The 20,034-nt window shown below is 40.5% G+C and overlaps 1 protein-coding gene across 1 annotated transcript; it reads right to left on the bottom strand.

Annotated features, from left to right (window-relative positions):
* Nucleotides 1–1,261: 1,261 nt before the first annotated feature.
* On the bottom strand, nucleotides 1,262–15,701 carry RIOK1 (RIO kinase 1). Its single transcript, XM_050319485.1, has 17 exons — nucleotides 15,596–15,701; nucleotides 14,501–14,702; nucleotides 13,797–13,887; nucleotides 12,636–12,705; nucleotides 11,883–11,925; nucleotides 11,134–11,226; nucleotides 10,438–10,550; nucleotides 10,232–10,312; nucleotides 9,599–9,685; nucleotides 8,887–9,024; nucleotides 8,394–8,497; nucleotides 6,972–7,078; nucleotides 5,766–5,831; nucleotides 4,133–4,252; nucleotides 3,792–3,845; nucleotides 2,578–2,721; nucleotides 1,262–1,477 (listed from the first exon to the last, which is right to left on the bottom strand). The coding sequence occupies exons 1-17, from the start codon at nucleotides 15,682–15,684 to the stop codon at nucleotides 1,367–1,369; spliced, it is 1,713 nt and encodes a 570-aa protein (XP_050175442.1). The 5' UTR covers nucleotides 15,685–15,701; the 3' UTR covers nucleotides 1,262–1,366.
* Between the last annotated feature and the right edge of the window lie 4,333 nt (nucleotides 15,702–20,034).

The following is a 20,034-nucleotide window of genomic DNA, read 5'->3' as shown; positions in this document are numbered from 1 at the left end:
AGAGAGATCTGGAAGCATTGGCCAGTTCCCCTCTTACTGATTTTCTAGTCAAAGGCACCAAAGAGGTCGTGAAGGTCAATCTGGGGAGTGCAGCCACGTGTGCAATTGGCCAGTATGCTCTCTCTTTTGGGTGTGGAAGGTGAGGAGCAGAGAGAGGGAAGCTTGGCCCTGCCCCTAGCCAACCCATCATTGTTGGATATCCACTGTTGGATAAAACCTGTCCTCTGTCGTCAGAGGATGTATGTCCTGTAAGCACAGATCCTCAGGGCATCGACTCCACCCCTAATAAGGGAGAACATATCAAGACATTTACTGGAATCAGAACCTTTCTCTGTGCTGCCACAAGGAGTTCTGAAACAGCAGGCAGTGGGAAAAGACAGCTGGTGGCTACTGTGGGAGGAGAACACCTTTCCCAGCACTTGTCAGCCTGGGGGTCAAAGCAGCTGCCAAGAGCTGCCAAGGTGGTCTGTCCTTAGACACCTTTGCCCAAGCACAGGTGGATCACTTATGAGTAAATCTTTGTCAGCTCCTCCCTAACTGAGAGCTGGGGTATCTTAGCACAACACAGTCTGGCAACGATGAGCCACACCATGAAGGGGTTTTGCCACAAGCCTTTACACAGCCTTGACTTTAATCACGCACAATTAAACAGCAAATATGCATTTGACCAGCTTACAAAATAGCGGGTTAATAACACTCTTAAGAGAAAAAGTGCCTTATGTTGGGATCCAAGATATTAAAAAAAAAATTAAAAAGGACAAAAATAATCAGGCATTGTCTGTTTGGGTACACCTGCCTGATTAGTTCAGGAGGGTACTGGGCAATAAGGACAGCCTCCCAAATCACAAAACTCAACTTCCAGTAAGAAAGCATCAAAGGTGTTGCAAGCACAGGGAGGCAGCAAAGGCACGACGCCTGCGGGGTGACTGTGCCAGCCTGCAGAAGACAGCCTGCTCAGTTTGCTCCCGTACTGTGAAGAAGGCATGGGCCTTTGAATCGCCATTCTCCCCTCTCCAAGGATCTCTTTGAATCTGAATCACTGCTCTGGAACAAACCAAACTTGCTTGTATGCAATGTGAGGCAGGGGAGTAAGAATGTAGGACCAAATCAGTGTGAGTTTAACAACAAGTTAAACCTGCACAGGTAAAGAATTTTAACAGGCCCAAGTGTTAAACTCATTCTTTCCCATTGAGAAACCCATGGCATACACTCTTCAAACGATTGCACCATGTTATTAACAAAACCACCCTTATAGTTAATATTGTAAGTATATAAATAAAGGATTTTTAATTTTTTAAAATAGAAAAAAAGATGATGACTGACTAATTCACAATACATCATCCCTTCCTCCAAGACAAAGCTGATTTTATTTGCCTTTCTTCATTTTTGCAGTCTTTTCTTTCCTCTTCTTCACATGCTTTGGGATTTTGGTTTTTCTCTTTTCTCTTTGGGCTTCTTTAACCATTTTTTTCCTTTCCTATAAATAATCAAACACCATTCAGTTAAAGACAGAAAGGAGTGAGGGATTTTGAGCAAGTTAATCAGTTGTGACATTTACAAGCTAATTTAACACATGACATAAAAATAAGATTATCAAGAGGAAGAAACAAAAAAAACATCAGTCAGAATAGTTAAGGGAAAAGAAAAAGCAAGTATAGGTTGGGGGCGGAGCCAAGACCTACACACGGGTAATGACAAGGCAAAATTCAAACTAGTTAAAACATCACTTTCATGCAACCTTTGAAGAAAGGGAACAATGATGAGAAGTGACCAAGACTTCTCTGCTTCATACCTGAAAGACAGCAACTCCAGACTGGGAGAAAGTGTCTAGTAGAGCACTGTATTTTTATTTGACAGATTTTCTCAGAAGAAAAACCTAACAGCAAACTCCCAAATCTTGAATCCCTTAAACCCAGCAAGCTGCACCTTTTTTTTTTGCACAGCACCTAAAAGTCTGCCAAAAGGCTCTCACCTATGATTGATGCTCTGCAGAAGAGCCTCACCAAAACTGAGCATAATTGTTCTACAGTTTAGAAAATGAAGCCTTAAAAAAAACCCACTCAAACTCTAACCATGATCGCTTTGCATGACTGCATTACAACTCTTGTCCCCCAGCAAAGGTAGCCAGTCTGTACTAATTGTACTGCAAAAGCCACTGAGGTACAAACACTGTCACCAAGACTCCAGTTCTGTAAGTCATGTGGTCTCAGTTCCCTGGGCATAAGGAAGTTTATCAGTGATCACAATCACAAACCCCAACACCAAAGCCTGGAAGAGTAGCCAGAAGCACTGAAAAGCTGCCCAGCCCTCACTAAATTCTGCTTTGTGTACCCCTATAATTCCCTGTAGAGACCTCTTTCCCAGCTCTGCCTAGGCTACAGAGAGCTGTGTTACATGTTGCTCTACATGAAACCACCACTAATAAAGCATGAAATTCACTGCCTCTGCTCTCGTTCTCCACAAACAGAAAAATCCACAGCTTGTTTCAGACAAGAATTAGCAAAAACCACTAAGTTTGGATTTTTTCATGCCATATAAGCAGAGGTGGGAAAAATAAACAATTCCTAGCCAGCTGACCTTTTTGTCCATGCCAACTTCAGCAGGTTTATCTTTGGGATGTACAGATTCTTTACAACCTGAATCAGAACCCTCTGAGCTGCCATCATCATTGTCCTCAGAGTCTGTTTCTGACTCGTTTGCCTTTTCAAGAAGTGCAGGAATCTGCAAGATAAATCAAGAATTATATCAAATCAAAATCAAGAAAAATAATGAAAATACACAAACACACATATACACTATGTATATATATATATTTATGAAAAAAAAGCAGAACAGAATCTGCTGCAAAGAAACCCTTGAGAGAGCTGATCCATCTCCTTTACCACAGGCATCACTGAGTCTCAAGAAAAAGAATGAAAAGTAGGTTAAACAAATTAAGAACAAGGAATCTAGAATGTACAACACAGTTTCTTTTAGGTCAGGTCTCACAGCACAGCTGTTATTTGTACTCCCAAACTAATTTCCCTAAGTTAAACAGCGATTTGCTAACATACGTGGAAGCCAATTTTTAATTATCTTGGATCATACCCAAATCCACCTTGGGGGCACTGTATGTATGCTATATTGCAAACACAAATATCTACTCTGGAAAACTCACTTATTCCTAAACAAGCCTGGAGACTCTGCTACAGCCTGATCCCATCCATGTTTATATTTCCATTTTAAATCAGAGTCTACACCACTGCTAGATAACATTTACAAAGTAAGGAGGGGGAATCCAAACAGGGCTTCTACCTTGAATTACAGGCTACATCTGATCTGTATCCAACTTCTTATCCAATGCACTTTACAAAAGTGTCCCTGTCAAGTACTTCAAATATAGTAAGACATCGTATCTTATGCCTTATACTGCAGGGCTATTCTTTATGCAATATTACAGCAAAGATACTCTGAACATGTCAAAACTTGCAGCTGTGCTATGATTTAAATCAATTACATTTTCCATAATCAGAAAACACTCTCTCATCTCCACCTTAACTTTAAGATCGATGGCCATATCAAGGATTTTCATTTCATTTCAAGCAACCCAAGCACTGAACCACAGTTAAGGGAAGCGATTCCTGTGTCGTGCAGACACGCTGCCATGCCAGACCCATCCTGGACATAAATGGTCACTGCACACAAGAGGCTTCTTTCATGGTACCAGCTGCAAGATGAGGCATTCTCTGCGCTGCCTATAAGCACCTTTCTGGAAACGGCTAAAATGAAGGATTTCAAAAAGATCCTCTCACCTTCTGAACACCAGACAAATCCTTCTTTAGTCCGGTAACAGTCTGGTAGAGAATCTACACCAAGGGAGAGAGAAAGTAATTAAATTATCAAAATACGTCTTAATTCTTTGTGCCAAAACAAAATTATTACCTAAACACAAATAAAATTTAAAGAAAGACCAGGATAAACCCCACAACATTAGCATTAGCACTAACCAGATGACTTTGGAGTATGATACCAGATTTAGTACTCCACACCTTGGTAACAAAGTTTCTGTTTTTGTTTGCTGCTATCAGTTTCCAGAAAGAAGAATTCATATTCCCTCCCTCTTTTTCTGCAGTGCCTCAGAATGTCTACTCACATTATCTTGCTGAACATTCAATGCCATATCCTCCTCTTTCAATTTCATCATAATATCCACATCTCTCTCATAGTTTTTAACTTCAGTCAAAGTTCGAGGTATGTAAGCCTTCTTAAATACCTAGCAGAGTGAAAAGACATACAAACTTACTTATTTACATACAGTGTCATAATGTTTTTCTTTTCTAATTATGCACCCTTAAAAGAATAATCACAAAGACTCAGAGAAACAAAATTGACATAACAATCATTCACTACCATGCAACCTATACATTATTGATAGATCATGACTAATAAGGCTCCTTCTTTAGTGTGACTACCTCCAGGCAACTAACAAACTTTTCCAATCCTTCCAACTATCTCTTAAACCTATTTGAGACCTAAGGTTTTATATTCTAAGAATTTTTCCAATGTATTTATTGTGATATTTACAATGCCTTCTGAAAGCATCTGTTTATATATTTATATAATACCTGCTTGATCCTACAGACCAAGTCAAAAAAGATTCCTGCTGCAGTATAGTATAGTAAAAACTACTGCAGTATCAACAACATAATTTAAAATTTGTGTTTAAAACAGTCTTCCAGCAAATTTATGACCCTACCAGATTAGAGAGAGGTATTTTGTTTCTTTTTCGTGGTATCAGTTCAATCCCAATACAAATTCAGTTCACTTCATGATCATCACTGCCTGTCTAAGTGCTGTGCACAAAGCAGAAGCCCCCACCTCCACAGAGCATGCTCTTAATCAGCTCTACTCTTTTGTTAAGGAAGTGACACAAACCAGCCATGGTCACTTCTTGGAGAAATAAACTGAACTTAGATGCTGTGAAACCATTTCTCTTACAGGTCAGTACCTTACGTAAACAAAGGAGTAATTGGCTTGCAAAAGATGGACTTGTTACAAAACACTAGCATCTGACTCTACAGTTCAGAAGTTGTATTCTGAGGATATCCTGGGAAACAAAAATATCTTTCCTTGGCCAATCTTGAAGCAGTTAGTAAAACCTGCAGAGCTTCAAGAAAAAAAGACAAGTCTTCGATAAATCAAGTAGAACTGACTCCAAAGACAGGGGTTTGGGGTTTTTTCTGGTTTGTTTTTTGGGGTTGTTTTTAAGTTTTTTTATCTTCTGGAACAGATAGAAATGGTTATATCTTTACATCGAGCCTTTCCAAAACATTAGCAGCTTTCTGTAATGGACTTGAAATGGTTTCACTTAACATAAAAGCAATGGAAAAACTGAATTAGACTGGGACTAGCAATTTGATCAATGCATGTATCCAAATAGCCTGTTTCTGTATCACTGGTCCAAAACCACCAACATAATCAGATCTCTCTACTCTGTTTTTTGTTAACTAAACCTGAACTGGAAGATATATCAAAGGACGTAGCTACAAGCAAACAAACTGATTTAGGAAATTGTGTATTTGCCTTGTAACAGCTTATTGCTGTCAGCTTCTACACATGGCACCCCTTAATACTTCACATCTCAACTAGTTCAAGACATCTCAGTATCACAAACAATGTTTTGCTTATCATCAACTGTGCCCTTTACCAAATAAAATAGAACATTTTTTCATTGTTTAGAAGCAGCAAGGTTAATATTATTTTTAAGCAGGAACAGAAATCCTCACTTCCTCGTCCACTTTATCTTGACTGGATCTTTCCTCCTCTGTTCTTTTCGATGCTATTTCCATTGCCTAAAGAGATACAAAACAATACAAAGTTATCACTCTTTAGAATCTCATCGCTAACTCTTTAGAATCGCATCCAACTAACTACTCCCATCTACGTTTCTCCCTGTATTTCACTGTCACTCACACACACTCCAGGTTTCCCTAAGGGAATGACTTCAGCGACACCTAATGGTAAACCAACACTGCTGTAAAGCACACTTACAGCTGCAGATCGGAGCTGTTAATAGAGCAAAAACACGCTTGCTGCTCCTCCCAGACCAAATTATGGCAGGTCAAGCACGGCTATGGGACATAAGAGCACAAGGTGAATACAGGGAGCAGTGGTCAGTCCTGGAACTTGGCTCTTCACATGCTCACCATGCAAGCCAGAGGAGCACAAGTAAGGGGAACTGTGTGGCACAGCTCGCTCTCATTCAACCTCCAATATGACAGAAAGTACACAACATCTGGAATTCTCTCTGCTGTACTGTTATTTGGACCACATTCATGTGGTCTTGAACAGGAAAGACATGTCAAATCTCCACTCTTAGCGTGACATATGTGGCCCCCATTTCTCTTGTGTTAACTTAAAAAGCACTTACACACACATACACACACTCCTTTTCAAAGAAATATCTAACTGGGAGCAGAGGACTGGCAGCTACAGATGAAATAGATGCTAGCAGCACTGAATAATTTCAACTCCTCCTAGAATCAAGGTCTTCTGCCAGCTGCTATATTTGGCAAGCAAGACCATGTACCTTGAAGTAACACTGTCTTAGTCATTCCCCCTCAGCCCACCCTGCTCAAATCTGCATTCTTAATCCCATTCTCTGTATAAGCACGGTTATATTTCTGCAGAGCTTCTCCTTGCTAAAAAGAAAGAACTAATTTAAAACATCCCTGTTTTAGTAGCACCTCAAACAGACATTTGAGTTTTCATGATCAGACTTTTTGAGAAAATGTAGAGTGAAAACGTTGTCACTCCATAATGGTACAAATGGAAAAGACCTGTGTGCATTTTTGAAGCACTAGCATAACAGTGTCACGTACCAGCTTCCTTCAACAGCAGGATATAGAGTAAATGAGATGAAGGAGTTTGAACTACATCTGATTTTATTGTTCAAGTCCTCCTACATAACCAACAAGGCCATGAGGTCTTACCTTAGACAGGTAGTCATCGATGTTCTCACTTGTGATAGAAGGATCAGTAATAAACTCAAACAGCTCCCTCACAGTCATCACTGCAACATTGCGCTTCTGGAAAAAGTCTACCAGGAGACAAGGGCAGAGACAAAAAACATAAGTAATTACATCTGAAAATTGCAGCTGTGATGATAAAGTGAAAAAAATGTATTTCCAGTAAGGAAAGGAGACCTCAAACTGTTGCCAGAGAAACAAAAAGATCCACTGAAACACAGTACAGCCTAATTATGATCCATATTAAAGGGTAGACACATGAACATACTAGAATTTTCCTCAATAGTACACTCAGAATCGATTTCCTGACTCAATTATGACCAAAATCTGAGGCTGCACTTCTGTACTGAAAAACAGCAGAGAACGGCTTAATAAGCAGTTTAATTAAGCAGAGGACTGCTTAATAAGTATTTCCTACTAAAGTTCTCAGAAGTTCTCTCACTATGAGAAATTAATCATAGAAAACAAAAAAAATTTACTTTGGAGGCAGTTCTCTGTGCCTATGGGACCACAAGTCTCTGCAATGATCACAGCTAGGGTAAGGTCTTAGAGTCTCTGTAGGAAAACTAGACAGTAAAAGTTGCAATGACAGAAAACAAACAAAAGCCAGAAGGGAGTTACTAGAAATCCATGACCAGAAAAGGAATAAGGAAAAACTAGCATACGGGGTATCAACAGACACATTGCATCAAAATGCACATAGTTTTTTGCACAGAATTCCAAGAGTCTCTGTAAAATAAGAAAAAAATCAATCTGAAAAGGGGGACAAAAGCAGCCTGCAATGAGATTTTTTGTCCTCAGAGACACACCTTTAACAGGAGGCGTATGTTACACAACATGTATACTCACACGAGGGCCAAATTCTCAAGAGAAAAACACCATAAAGCTAATTTGTTTATCAAAATACTATGACAAGTGATAACATCTCTAATTAATTACTCCATGCCTCGATCCTCTCAGCTGCCCTGGATAAGTAAGTGCAGGGAACTTTACAACATAAGGTAACTTCTTGCCAGTTGAGGAATTCCAGATGTGAATTCAGCTCACAGAAGGAAACACATCAATATGTCTGCACAGTATTTTAAGTAAGGGAAGACTGGAGTGGGCAGTGCTGCAGACTGGGACTCATATCTATCATAAATCTGATATTCAGCCAGATGACTCATTTTTGGCCAGATGATTTCTACCAAAATGGGCTGCTCTCTTCTGAACTCAGCACAGTACACAGCTCCCTGAGGAAGTCATGGGAACACAGGAGAGGAAGCATTTTAATGGAATTTTGACAGCTTCTACAATCAGTTACACCTGAAAGACCACAGGTGAACACAGTTCACTTTGCTAAATAAACCAGCTGTCAGAACACAGGTTGAAGTGCAGCCCACTCACCGTTAACGTTGGCACAATCTTTCCGCAGGAACTCCAGTGCGTGAGGGTGGTCGTGCTCCACAGCCTGAGACACATCAATGATGTACACATCCCCACTGTGGTATCTACAGAAAAAAAACATACAGAGCTGCACTAACTCCACCACAAAATAAAAATTATAAAAATGATACCCTACTAATTTTTCCCCCAGTTGAGGGTTGGTTTTTTTTTGATTCTGAGAGGGCTTTGTTTGGGAGTTTCGGTGGATTTTTTTATCTTTATTTGGGTTTTTTGTTTGGTATTTGTGAGGTTTGTTTGTCTGTTTGTGTGCTGGGGGTTTTTTAACACAGAAAACTCAGATCTGGCTAAAAGCTACATAATTAATTACAAAAGTTACAAAAGCCAGTAACAAAAAGGACCCCACCCTCCCTTAAAGGTACATTAGTACTCCCACAGACATTGCCAATGCATACATTTCAGATGTCACAATTCAGAGTAAAGATTAAAAACATACAGCATATTAAATTCACTGAGATCTGCATGAACAAGTCTGGCATCTTGGTACATTCTTCTCATGTACTGGATGATTTGTAGGTACAGCTCCCGGACTTTGGAGTCAGATAACTGAGCATTCTTCAGGAGAGGGGCAGGCCTTGAAATTACAACACAAATAACAGAAAGTGAATACTTTTTCCTTCTTTGTACCAAGAATACTGCAAATGCTTTAATTGCTGTATCTGATCCTTCCACTCAGTAGGTATGTCAAGCAATTCAGCATGAGCAACCAAGTGCAAGGATGCCATGAAGGGCAGCAAAGCTTGCTACATGCTTGCCAAAGATACTGGAACTCTGTTTCCAACATGAACTAATTTGGACCATGCTACATTAATGTCTGCACTACAAAACTTATGAGCTATCTTCATGTAGGATTAGCAAGCCTTTCCAGCCTTAATCTCCAGTTAAACCAATTTACAAATTAATTTTGCTCACAACTCAGGCTTCAGAATCATACAGATTGCCTGCAGTAGTAGCTGTCAATGTCTCGAGTACTCCACAGGTCACATGCACATATAAGAATAACACGTTAATTTTACAGGCCTGAAGTAATAACAGGTAATTTTAGAGCGTTGGCTTGCTTGTTTTTAATAAACCTTCGTGGAAAGCTACTATTTAAAAAAACCCAACAAATCTAAAAAATAACAACTTGATTTTCTAAAGATACTTACCTATCACCTTTACCAATAAAGCCCATGACAAGCACATGACTCCTTAGCATAATTGGCTCTGGGCAAGGTATCTGGGCTGTATTCAACCTGAAATAAAGCCACAAAAAAACATAAAATCAAACTCTACTATTTGCATTGCGCTAGCACATAAAGGGGCTCTGTTGCTTTAGACATAATACACAGTAAGAGCTCAGGAAACTCTCACTTGTGAAGAACAACCAGGAAACGCATACAAAAAGCCACAACCATTCTGCCTCTGACCCTTTCCTAAGCATTCCTGTGTCAGACAAAGAGTGTTTACACAGTTCAGGTTAATCCTAGATTAACCTATATCACCACAGCATGCTGCTACTCAGCAGCAGTTATTTCTAGCTTTTTCTTGCTGTTCAGTCAAGTCAGACAGAGTTCAGACATTGAAGAGCTCAGAGCATAAGCATTAAAACAAAAGAATATCTTTACTCCTTTCTCCCCTTTTCATTTCTCTCCCATAGAGAAGTTTAAGACACCTTCCTGAAGACTCCAGAGACCCTAAAAGACAGTGATAACCACAGTCTAGTAATAGGAGAGTACCTCCTATAAACTTAAAAGTTTCCGTTACCTTTGCACAATGAAATAAAAACTGGAAAAAATCACCTTATTAAATTCCTCATTTCTTTTTCAGCCCAGGTCTTCACCATTTTTCTTGGGTTGCCTTTGCAGTATCCATGACGAAATCTTTAAATAAAAGAGAAGACACAACAGGGACTCTTATCCAATCAATGCAGTATTAGCACCAGTGATTTTACCACCTTTCAAACAAACCCACTTCCCCAGTAAAACCAAGCAGAAGTCAAACTTACCTGAATTCGCCACTCACATACTTATCCCGATCTTTAAACATCAGAATAGAGGTTTTGTAAATCTTTATTGCTCTGTTCTCTCCATTTGCAGTACCAGCATGATATACATTAGCCTAGCAGATTATAAAGGAAACAAACAACATTAAAGAAAACCTCTTTAAAGCAATATAATCTTCTCTGTGGTCTAGTTTTAATTATCTGCAATATTACTTGATAATAACAGCACACAAACATGATAGCTTCATAAAAGCAATGAAGGTTTAATAGTATTCTAAACAGAATTTTGTTACACCATTTAGATACTCCCATGTCTGCTGACACGGAGTTCGTCTGATCTGCAGTGCAAGGGTCTCATATGAAGAAAGAATTATCTGGGTTGGTTTGTTTTTTCAGGCACTATTTAAAATAATGTGTACACGTAACTTTTCCAAAAATTTTGGTGGAAAGATACAATTAACAAGATCCCCAAATTTAAGATAACATTTCAGCATTTTTAGAAATCTTTCATACTTGGGAATATTGGCTTCCTTTAACATAAATTGCCTTTTATCTTAAGATAACTTCATAGCAACCAAGCAACACAGAAAAGCCAGTACTAAACCCAAGTATTTCAGTACATCTTCTGAGCACCATAAACTTCTACCTAGGTTGATGGAAAAAAAAAAAGACTACTACGCCATTTTCAATAAAACTTACTTCTTTCCCTGTGCTGATGCAGCCATTGATTTCTGATATGACACCTCTAGATAACATCTTGAAGAGAATCATTCGGGTCCTTGAATCCAACACCTCAAATTTAATACAGAAAAGTCAGCAGAGGATAAAACTTAATAATACTGTCCAGTTTTAGCACCATAATAAAGGACCCATGGCATCAGTCTACTCTCAAGGATCAAATGATAATCCAAACAGCAACCATTCTAGAATAATACTTCACTTTTTCTGCCAACATAATTAATTTTTCTCTTTTTTAAGTTAAGCATATGTGTTTGAGCCAGCTCTAAAAGAGAAAAAGAGAATTATTTCACTCCCATAATTGTATCAAATGTTTTAAAATAAGGTTTCTCTTGGGATACAGTATTGTAACTGAAATAGAGCAACTATGTGGTTTAGGGCCAGTAGTTCAGTTTTGCTAAAGATGAAAAAAAGAAAAAGGCAAACCCGGCATTTTTTTCTTGTTCTTCAGAATTTAAATAAAAGCTTAAGATGGAATTCTGCATTGCATATAAAAACACAATGCTAAGAACAAAAATGAGCTACAAAAGGTTTATGGAAGCAAGTACAACCTTCAAATACACAAAAGAAATAAGAGGTCTCTTCAGGATAACAAGGGATACAGAATTCCAAAGCAAAACTCTGTTGCTATTGTATCTGTTTTATCAGTGATTCCAAAATTCAACATTATTTGCTTTGGCCAAGAGAAATTTGATGAATTAAGGACTTACCTGTTCTACTGTTGCTCTGTCTGACTTGTCTTTGACTCGGTACCTAGTAGAAGTGAAAATAAAATGATACTATCCCACATATAGTCTCAGTACTTTGACAGAGTAAACCACAACATTCTGTATCAAAGATAAAATGACAGCCTCAAGGAGTAAGGCTTTCAGCTTATACAGAAGCAAAGCTTTCTCCTGCCAGCAGAGGAATGTAAAAAAAAAAACCACAACAAACCACCACCACCATGAACGTCTGTGTCCTTCACTTTTATAGATATCTTCTTGCCTGTGCTGAATTGTGCTCATTCAGGAGAAAATGGTATCTGTCTTTACAACTTACAGCTATAAGTTACAGGCCTAAAAAAAAAAATCTTTAAAAGAATTACTTTTCCCTCACCAAATCATCAGGAGGAAACTTCAAAAGGCTTCTGATATCTTTTTAGCCCAACTGCTCAAGGATCTTTGTTTAGAAAAAAAGAGTAACAGAGATAAAATAGCCTTTTCTGAGGGAATGATTCCCATCAGTTATATCTTACAACATCAGCACAATCAGATGTGCTACCAGTGAAAGAAAAATCAAAATTCTGGAATGATTTAGACAACCATTTTGGAAACCAAAAAGTTTAGGGCTAAAAGCCAAACTGCACGCAGACCACTTCTAAATTTCATTTTTCTTAACAAACTTTTCAAAATAAGGAAATAAGCACTATGCGTCTGGGCTCAAATTATTTAAGTGAAAACAGAATCACAAGTCATACTTACATGTCTGCTTCCTTCTGTCTAGACTTTTCTGTGACTCTGTTTATAACGGAGTCATCAAAATTTAGCTTATCTGAAAAACACATTAGAAAAAATGAGAAAAAAAACCCCAAACCCAAAGATGTTTCCTACTGTTAGAAGTTGCCCCTGGAATGCTGCTGCCAACCAATCTGCCATAACACAATATTAAAACATAGGCAGAGCTCTCTGTAACAAGCAGAGAAGCTTAGCTACACACTAGCGTTAACCTAGCTTTTAACTCTGTCTACAGTTCAAAGTAGGACTCTAAGGGAACAACAAAGTGAGACAGTTCCACAGACTTGGAGATGTGATGCCATCCAGGAGTAATGCCTTTTGGATTAACATCTCACCACTAAATTTGTCTGCTCTTCTCTTATCACAATCAAATGCTATATTTCTAAACAAAAATTAAGCAGTAGGCTCCCGGATTCTCTCTGACAATATATTTAAATGGTGTTTGATTAAACGCTAAATGTCTAAATGCATAAAAGCTGCTGTATTTGGTCACACACACCAGCAACCTTCATTTTAGCACCACTTTGTTATAAAAGAAAACACAGCCTCTGACCCTGTCGAAAGGTGCCAATCACACCCTGTCCTGCCAGGCTGCACTGAGCAGACATTTCCATCTCACGGTAAACATCAAACTACACTGTCTAGGACAGCAGCCTCTTCACTTACCACAGAAACTCTACCCCTTTGAGAGAACTGTTGCATAATGTGCATAATGTGCCCAACGCTGCAGGGGGCTGAAGTTGTCTAGAAAACGTAGCTGTGCTAGTGGCTGTGAGAATGACCAACATCACCAACAGAGAGTCGACACCCTCCCTCCACCCAAACAGTTTGCTCCTACAGAGAAGCTAGGGAAGAAAGAACTTTATGTGGTCTGGAGAAATCAAGGTGAAGTTAAAAAACAAACCACGAAACAGCCATGTGGCTCTGAAGGTGGAGACAAAGGGGTAGGACAGCTAGTTAACGGAGACTGAAGGCAACTTCAAGTATGCAAAAGCCATTTTTAATCTGTCTGGCAATGGTTAAGTGATTCATTCCAGTGAATTCTGACTTAATGTAAGCAGAATTAGTTCGAGAATGTCAGAGAATGTTAACTGTTTTCATAAGAGAAGACAATGCAATTGTACTCACCTAAATTAATTTTGTGTTCAAATTTTCTTAAAACCTTGTCCGTAGGGGTGGACATTTTTGCTGAACAGCAATTAGGGGTCTGTTTATTTGCCTGAAACAAAGGATTTGTTAATGTAAGTTGCCTTCTGTGCACAGACCTTTGAAATACAGACAATATCATTGGAAAATTTAGCTCAAATGCCAATGCCTAAAGCTATAACAAGAAAATCATAAAGGGTGAGGAAATAAAGATTAACATCAGATTTTACTTAATTCAAGAAAAGAATTTTTGACTTTTAAGTCAAAAACATAACCTGTTTCACCCTGGGTGTTCCTAGAAGGTAGAGTCTTAAAATTAAATAGAAAGGATGGGGAAGATGGTGAGAAACACAGAGGACAAGCACCAAAAAGTAACGGATATCAGTAGAGATCAGGGTGGGCAAAGGAAGAAAACTTGAGAAAGGTAAGGAACAGAAGGAAAACTGCAGTGAAAAAGAGAATACAGCAACAGGGCTTGAGACAAGAAAATCAAGATGAACTCTGGCTACAACGTACATATACAGACAGCATGGCAGAGGAACAGACTCCAAAGAAAGGGATTCTCTCAAGGAAAAACTTCTATTTACATTGGTCCTCAACACAATACTAACAGAGAACGAAGCCTTCAGATTAGCCCCATTTGCTCTTGGGCACCCTTGACACTCACAGAACAGGCTCCAACGTACCTGTGGATTGCACCCACCAGCAGCATTGCGGTGCTTCAAGAGTCTTCCCACCTCATCATCCCAGTCCCAGTCTTCATCTTCCTCTTCCTCGTCATTGTAGTCATCACAATCTCCTTCCTCAGCGTTAAGCTCTTCACACGGGTGTGACTGGCAGTTCTCAGTGACCTCACCTTTAGATGTTTCTGTGTCTTCCGTAGATTCACTTAAAAGAAATACAGGTTTCTATATAACCAAAAACCACTGTTACAGTCACCAAAAATCCAACACATTTATCTCAACAAACGTTTTCCCAAGGTTAGCTCTCCACGAGATGCTTCTCACTTCATCTGTCTTTAAGCAATATATGCTCAAATATATGTTTGTAGAGGATGTCACTGCCTTCAGGGCGCAGACTACATTCAAATTATATAGGACACTGAGGTGCTGGAGTGGGTCGAGAGAAGAGCAATGAAACTGGTGAAGGGTCTGGAGCACAAGTCCTGTGAGGAGCAGCTGAGGGAGCTGGGGTTGTTTAGTCTGAAGAAAAAGAGGCTCAGAGGGGACCTTATCGCTCTCTACAACCACCTGAAAGGAGGTTGCAGCCAGGTGGGGGGCGGCCTCTTCTCCCAGGCAACCAGTGACAGGATGAAAGGACACGGCCTCAAGCTGCACCAGGGGAGGTTTAGCTTGGACACAAGGAGGAATTTCCTCACAGAAAGGGTGACTGCACAGTGGAACGGTCTTCCCACGGAAGTGATGGAGTCACCATTCCTGGAGGTGTTTAAGGAACGACGAGACGCGGCATCCAGCGACTCGTGTTCGGTCACAGGTTGGGCTCGATGATCCTGGGAGGTCTTTCCCAACCTAAGCGGTTCTGTGATGCTGCAATGCCAGGAGGACGTCGCGGCTTTCTGCCAAAGCGAGCCTGTCCCAGAGCAGCACACAACGGAACAGCAGAGCGCACGCAGCCCTTTCCTCTCGCCCCCTCCCGTAACTCGGGCAGCACCCCCAGCGCCGGGGGAGTCCCGGGGCTGCTCCCCACCCCGACCAGCTCCGCCTATCTCCCCGGCCCCGCTCCCGGCGCACCCCCACAGCCGGCCGCTCGCCGCCTCCTACCCCTCCGAGCTCTCGGCATCGTCAAACTGCCCGGGCACCACCTGGTCCATCCCCAGGGCCCGGCCCATCCCCACGGCCCGGCACTCCATGGCGGCGCACGGCGCGGTGCGGGATGCCCGCGGCACGCAGGCGCCGGCGAGGCCGCTACGGCGCCGGCAGAGGGACGAAAAGCATGGCGGGTGAGCGAGCGAGGACGGGACGGGACTGGACCACCTCCGCCTCCCAGGCTCCGGAGCGGGGAGAGGCTGGAGCCGGGCACGCAAGGAATGCCCCAGGGGGGCTTTTTTGCAGGGGTACGCAGTGACAGGACAAGGGCGAACGGCTTTAAACTGAAAAATCTGGAAACGGGTTTGGATGGAATTCATCACTGTGAGGGCGGTGAGGCCCTGGAAGAGGTTGCCCAGGTGAGCCGAGGATGCCTGGAACTGTTCAAGGCCAGGTTGGATGGGGCTCGGAGCGACCTGGTGTAGTGGAAGGTGTCCCTGCCCGTGGCAGAGGGGTTGGAACTGTATTATCTTGAAGGTCCCTTCCAAACCAAACCATTCTGTGATTCTATGAATTCACAGGAAGTGCCAACACGTAAATACTCAGCTGTGCCACACCTGTATAATATTAAATAATGCAGCCTTAAAAATACTGCATCTTCAATAGTCCTCTTCTCTTGACTGGAAATGACCCTTTCTGCCACAGATTCATGGTTGTTTCCCCTAAAACACTGGCGATGAACTGTGTTTTCTATAATAGATTCTGAGTAGAGTTTTATTTAGTATACTCTGAAATATTGAATTACAATTTTTATTACAATAAACATCTAATTGAAGCCAAAAGAAATCCAAATTTTCAAGCCTTGCTAGAAGCATCTTAGGTCATAACACCCCTTACACTGAACGACATTATAATCTATTTATATACCAGTATAATGTAGATTAAGAAAACAAAAGTGAGTGCTGGGCTTTTTCTACCTGGTACATAATGGTACAATTTTAAAATGCAGTCTCTTTTTTTTGTAGCTGTTTTCCCATTATCCAAGTGCTATGTGTAAAAGGTATCAAAACCCTGTGATTATGCAGAAAACACGGATGCTTATACTGAGACACCTTCAAAAAGGAATTAATGCAATAGGTGTCATTTGCATCTGCAACACTTCCATATAGTCAACTCATTGAGAGTCTCTGAACGTGGAAAGCAACAAGCCAGTTACTGACATTTGTAAAGGTAAAGCTTTACTTCAGGCTGTCTTCAAGTTCTGCCACCTAAACTTCTGACACTAGAGCACCTCAAACCTAAGTATCCCTTTCTCCTTCATTTCTGTAAAAGAGGGAATCTCCTGTTGCATGCTTCCTCTCTGTAACAAAGTGCCAGCTGGTAAGGCAGAAGAGAATACAGTTTCAGTCTGAAGGAAAGGTACAAGAACTGCTTTCCAAAGAATCCTTTACTGCAGACAAACACATAAGGCCAAACTGTGTGAGAAGGTACCACGGCTCTGCTTGGACCCAGGTGGCTCCAGCCAGAGGAGAGAGGGAGCATTGCTGGAGGGCCCTGCCTCATGCTACTCAATGGCTACAACCTCCAAGTCAATTCCCTGACGTCATGAGGGAGGTCTGGAAGGGGAAAGGTTGATTCTATATAAAAATAAACTGTCCCAAATATTTCTTATCTTGTATAACCTGGAAATTCCCACCATGCTTCATTGTGCTAGACGTCACACAAATGCTGAACAAAAATGGGAGCCTGTACCCTAAGGAACTCACTGCCAAAGTTCCTCTTGGACAGTGGACACAATGCTGTTTAAGGCACTCTTTAGCTGCAAAACAATTGCAGCAGCAGTCAAGGGTTCACCTCTGGTTTGGGAATAGGCAGGACCTTTGCCAGCAGCCCTGCTACGCAGCTTAGGTCCAGTCGCTGCCCTGCTAGCACACCTTCCCTTCACCCCATCTGAGTAGCCACCAGTTTGAAGAGGTGAGATGTGCCTTTGTGCAGGCATGTTCTGTGCTTCCCCCCGCCCCAGTGTACAGCCTCTTGCAACAGAAATTGGATTAAGATCATCTGTTTGCTGATCTTTTTCCTAGAACCAGGTGCTGGAAGACTCTTAATCCACCTGGGTTAATCCATGTGCAGAAAGAACGTGCTGTTCTACAAGTTTATGTCACTGTCCAATAAATTATTCAGTACTCTTGAGTAGATATACTCATTTATTATAATAACAGGGGACAGTTTGAAACATAACACTGCCAGAGGATTTCCACTTTCATTTTTATTCTTTCTTTGCTCCAGGCTTCCACATAACTTCCTGCACAGCTTTAGAGTGCAACATGCTTTGTTCTGTCCCAGGCTTCAATCGCTCGTTTGGAAACAGGCACAAACTGTTCCACAAACGATTCATCTGCAACAGGATTAAGGGAAATAGTGCACTAGGCAGTGGTGATATTTTCAGAAGGAGAATCTCCTATGTTACAAAGAGCTAGGGTTGCTGTGAACTCTCGATTCGTCTCTGTCACAGGCTGAACTGCAGTGTGGCCTTGGGTGACTCCCCTCATACAGATCTCAGGGTGGCAGTTTCTCATTTCTGAAGTGGAGATGATAGTAATATTTCTTGTGCTCGCTCAACAAGACATGAAGAGAAATACATTTAGAAAACATTTTTATAGGGATGTATTTGGTTTATGTGGCAAAGTTTTGGAAGCAGGGAGGGGTTACAGGTGTAGCTTTTTGTGAGAAGCTGGCAGAAGATTCTCCTGTGTCTGACAGAGTCACTGCCAGATGGCTCTAAGACAGACACAGTGCTGGCCAAGCCCATCCACAACAGCAGTAGCATCTCTGGAGTAACATGTTTAAGAAAGGAGGTAAAAAATTCACAACAGCAACTGCAGCCTGAGAGAGGAGTGAGAACATATGAGAGAAGCACTATTAAAAAAAAATTGCTGGGGGATGCCAACAACTGGGAGATGTTTCATTGCCAGAATAATTATTAGTTAAGGCCCTTGTACTTCCTCATGAAGAGCCATTTGTAAAAATGGGGAGTCACTGCTGGATTGCATTATTAAAAAAATCTTCCATAACAGATGTGCCTTATTTTGTCACTCAACCCCCTGTCTCTCCAATCAGGACATACTCAGGTTTTGGTACTGAGAAACAGATTTCTGGAGAAGATAATCTGAACTCGGCTATCAAAACTCCCAGTCCAGAAAAAGCCAGGGTAGGATTTCATGCTGCTTGAATGATCAAAATACCCTTCTCTGATAAAATTATTAGTAGTGCTTTAATAACACTAACATTGTAATATTTTATATGGAAGTGCTGGGCCTCCCAGATGTTTAATATAAAAGAGAAGTGTTAAGAATATCAAACGCAGGTGCTGGAGTTGTGCCTTGAATTAACTGAGTAATGAACCATGGGGGCAATACATTTGCATTGCAGTTCCCATTCAGATTACAAATTATTAAAAAATTTTAATTAAAATTTAAATTATGTTTAATGACAGTTATTACAAATGAAAAATTATACAGGTTACAAATTACGCACTTTTGGTAGGCAGCCACCAAACAACAGATAAAGCCTTCAAAAAATTGGAGAGAGAATAACATGAGTATATCATCTGATTCTTTGCATGAGAACATAGTGGATATACCAGGTCTTATACAGTCAAACAGAGAAGTGAAAATAGGTATAAAGAGCATTGTGATGCAGTACAACAGAAGAGGAAGTACTCTGAGAGGGTTTCCACCAGAATGTGAGATACTTTTCCCTATTTATAGTTTTCTTTGTTTTTCAGTTACAAGTGATGTAAGAAAAAATTAAACCAATAATTTGAAAATGGTGGATCAAACTCCACTCTTGTTTATTACTAAATTTATTATAGTATCTAGGAAATTCAGCTTAAAAGTGTATAGCCTTCTTCCAACAGACTAACTCAGTAGCATTTCAAAATGGTTTTTTGCCTTCTAATTTTGTCTTCAGTGGGTAAAATCCCCCTTTTATCAGTCTTCTCAAAATTCAGTAAATAGAGCAATTCATGGAGCATAGAAGACATTTTACTTCTTACCACTTCAGTGTAAACTTTTCTTTTTCTTAATTTTCTGCAATAAAATGGGTTATCCAATAATTGAATTTTGATTTCTTCATGGTTTTGTTTGTTTGTTTTTTGTTTTGTTTGTTTGTTTTTATTTTTGCTTTAAAGTCATGGATTACTGTAATTTAGGCCAAAATCTGACAACTACTCTTTAGACTTGTCACTCCAGTGGAGCTTGATGCAGGTGCAAGGACTGTAGGCATTGTAGAAGGGTAAACTTCTTAATTTTCATAATTTTGTAATGCTGGTCTACATTGATTTATCTTCACAGATGGAAAATTTCCACTGAAGTTAGTGGAAAAATAGTTTGCATAAACTGAACAGAGGGTGTCACCTCTTTTTTTGCAATAGCAGAATGACACAACTCCAC

Source organism: Myiozetetes cayanensis, unplaced genomic scaffold (assembly GCF_022539395.1).
Source record: "Myiozetetes cayanensis isolate MyiCay16 unplaced genomic scaffold, myiCay2020 scf1, whole genome shotgun sequence".
Taxonomy (NCBI): Eukaryota; Metazoa; Chordata; class Aves; order Passeriformes; family Tyrannidae; genus Myiozetetes; species Myiozetetes cayanensis.
The sequence above is the reverse complement of the archived record's forward strand: the minus strand, read 5'-3'. Positions and strand labels throughout refer to the sequence as shown.

Coding starts and splice junctions, on each gene's coding strand:
- RIOK1 (XM_050319485.1), bottom strand. CDS start 15,684: ATGGAGTGCCGGGCCGTGGGGATGGGCCGGGCCCTGGGGATGGACCAG. Junction 5,832..6,971: donor TCGATGACTACCTGTCTAAG/GTAAGACCTCAT, acceptor GTATCTCTTTAG/GCAATGGAAATAGCATCGAA. Junction 4,253..5,765: donor AAGATAAAGTGGACGAGGAA/GTGAGGATTTCT, acceptor TCACTCTGCTAG/GTATTTAAGAAGGCTTACAT.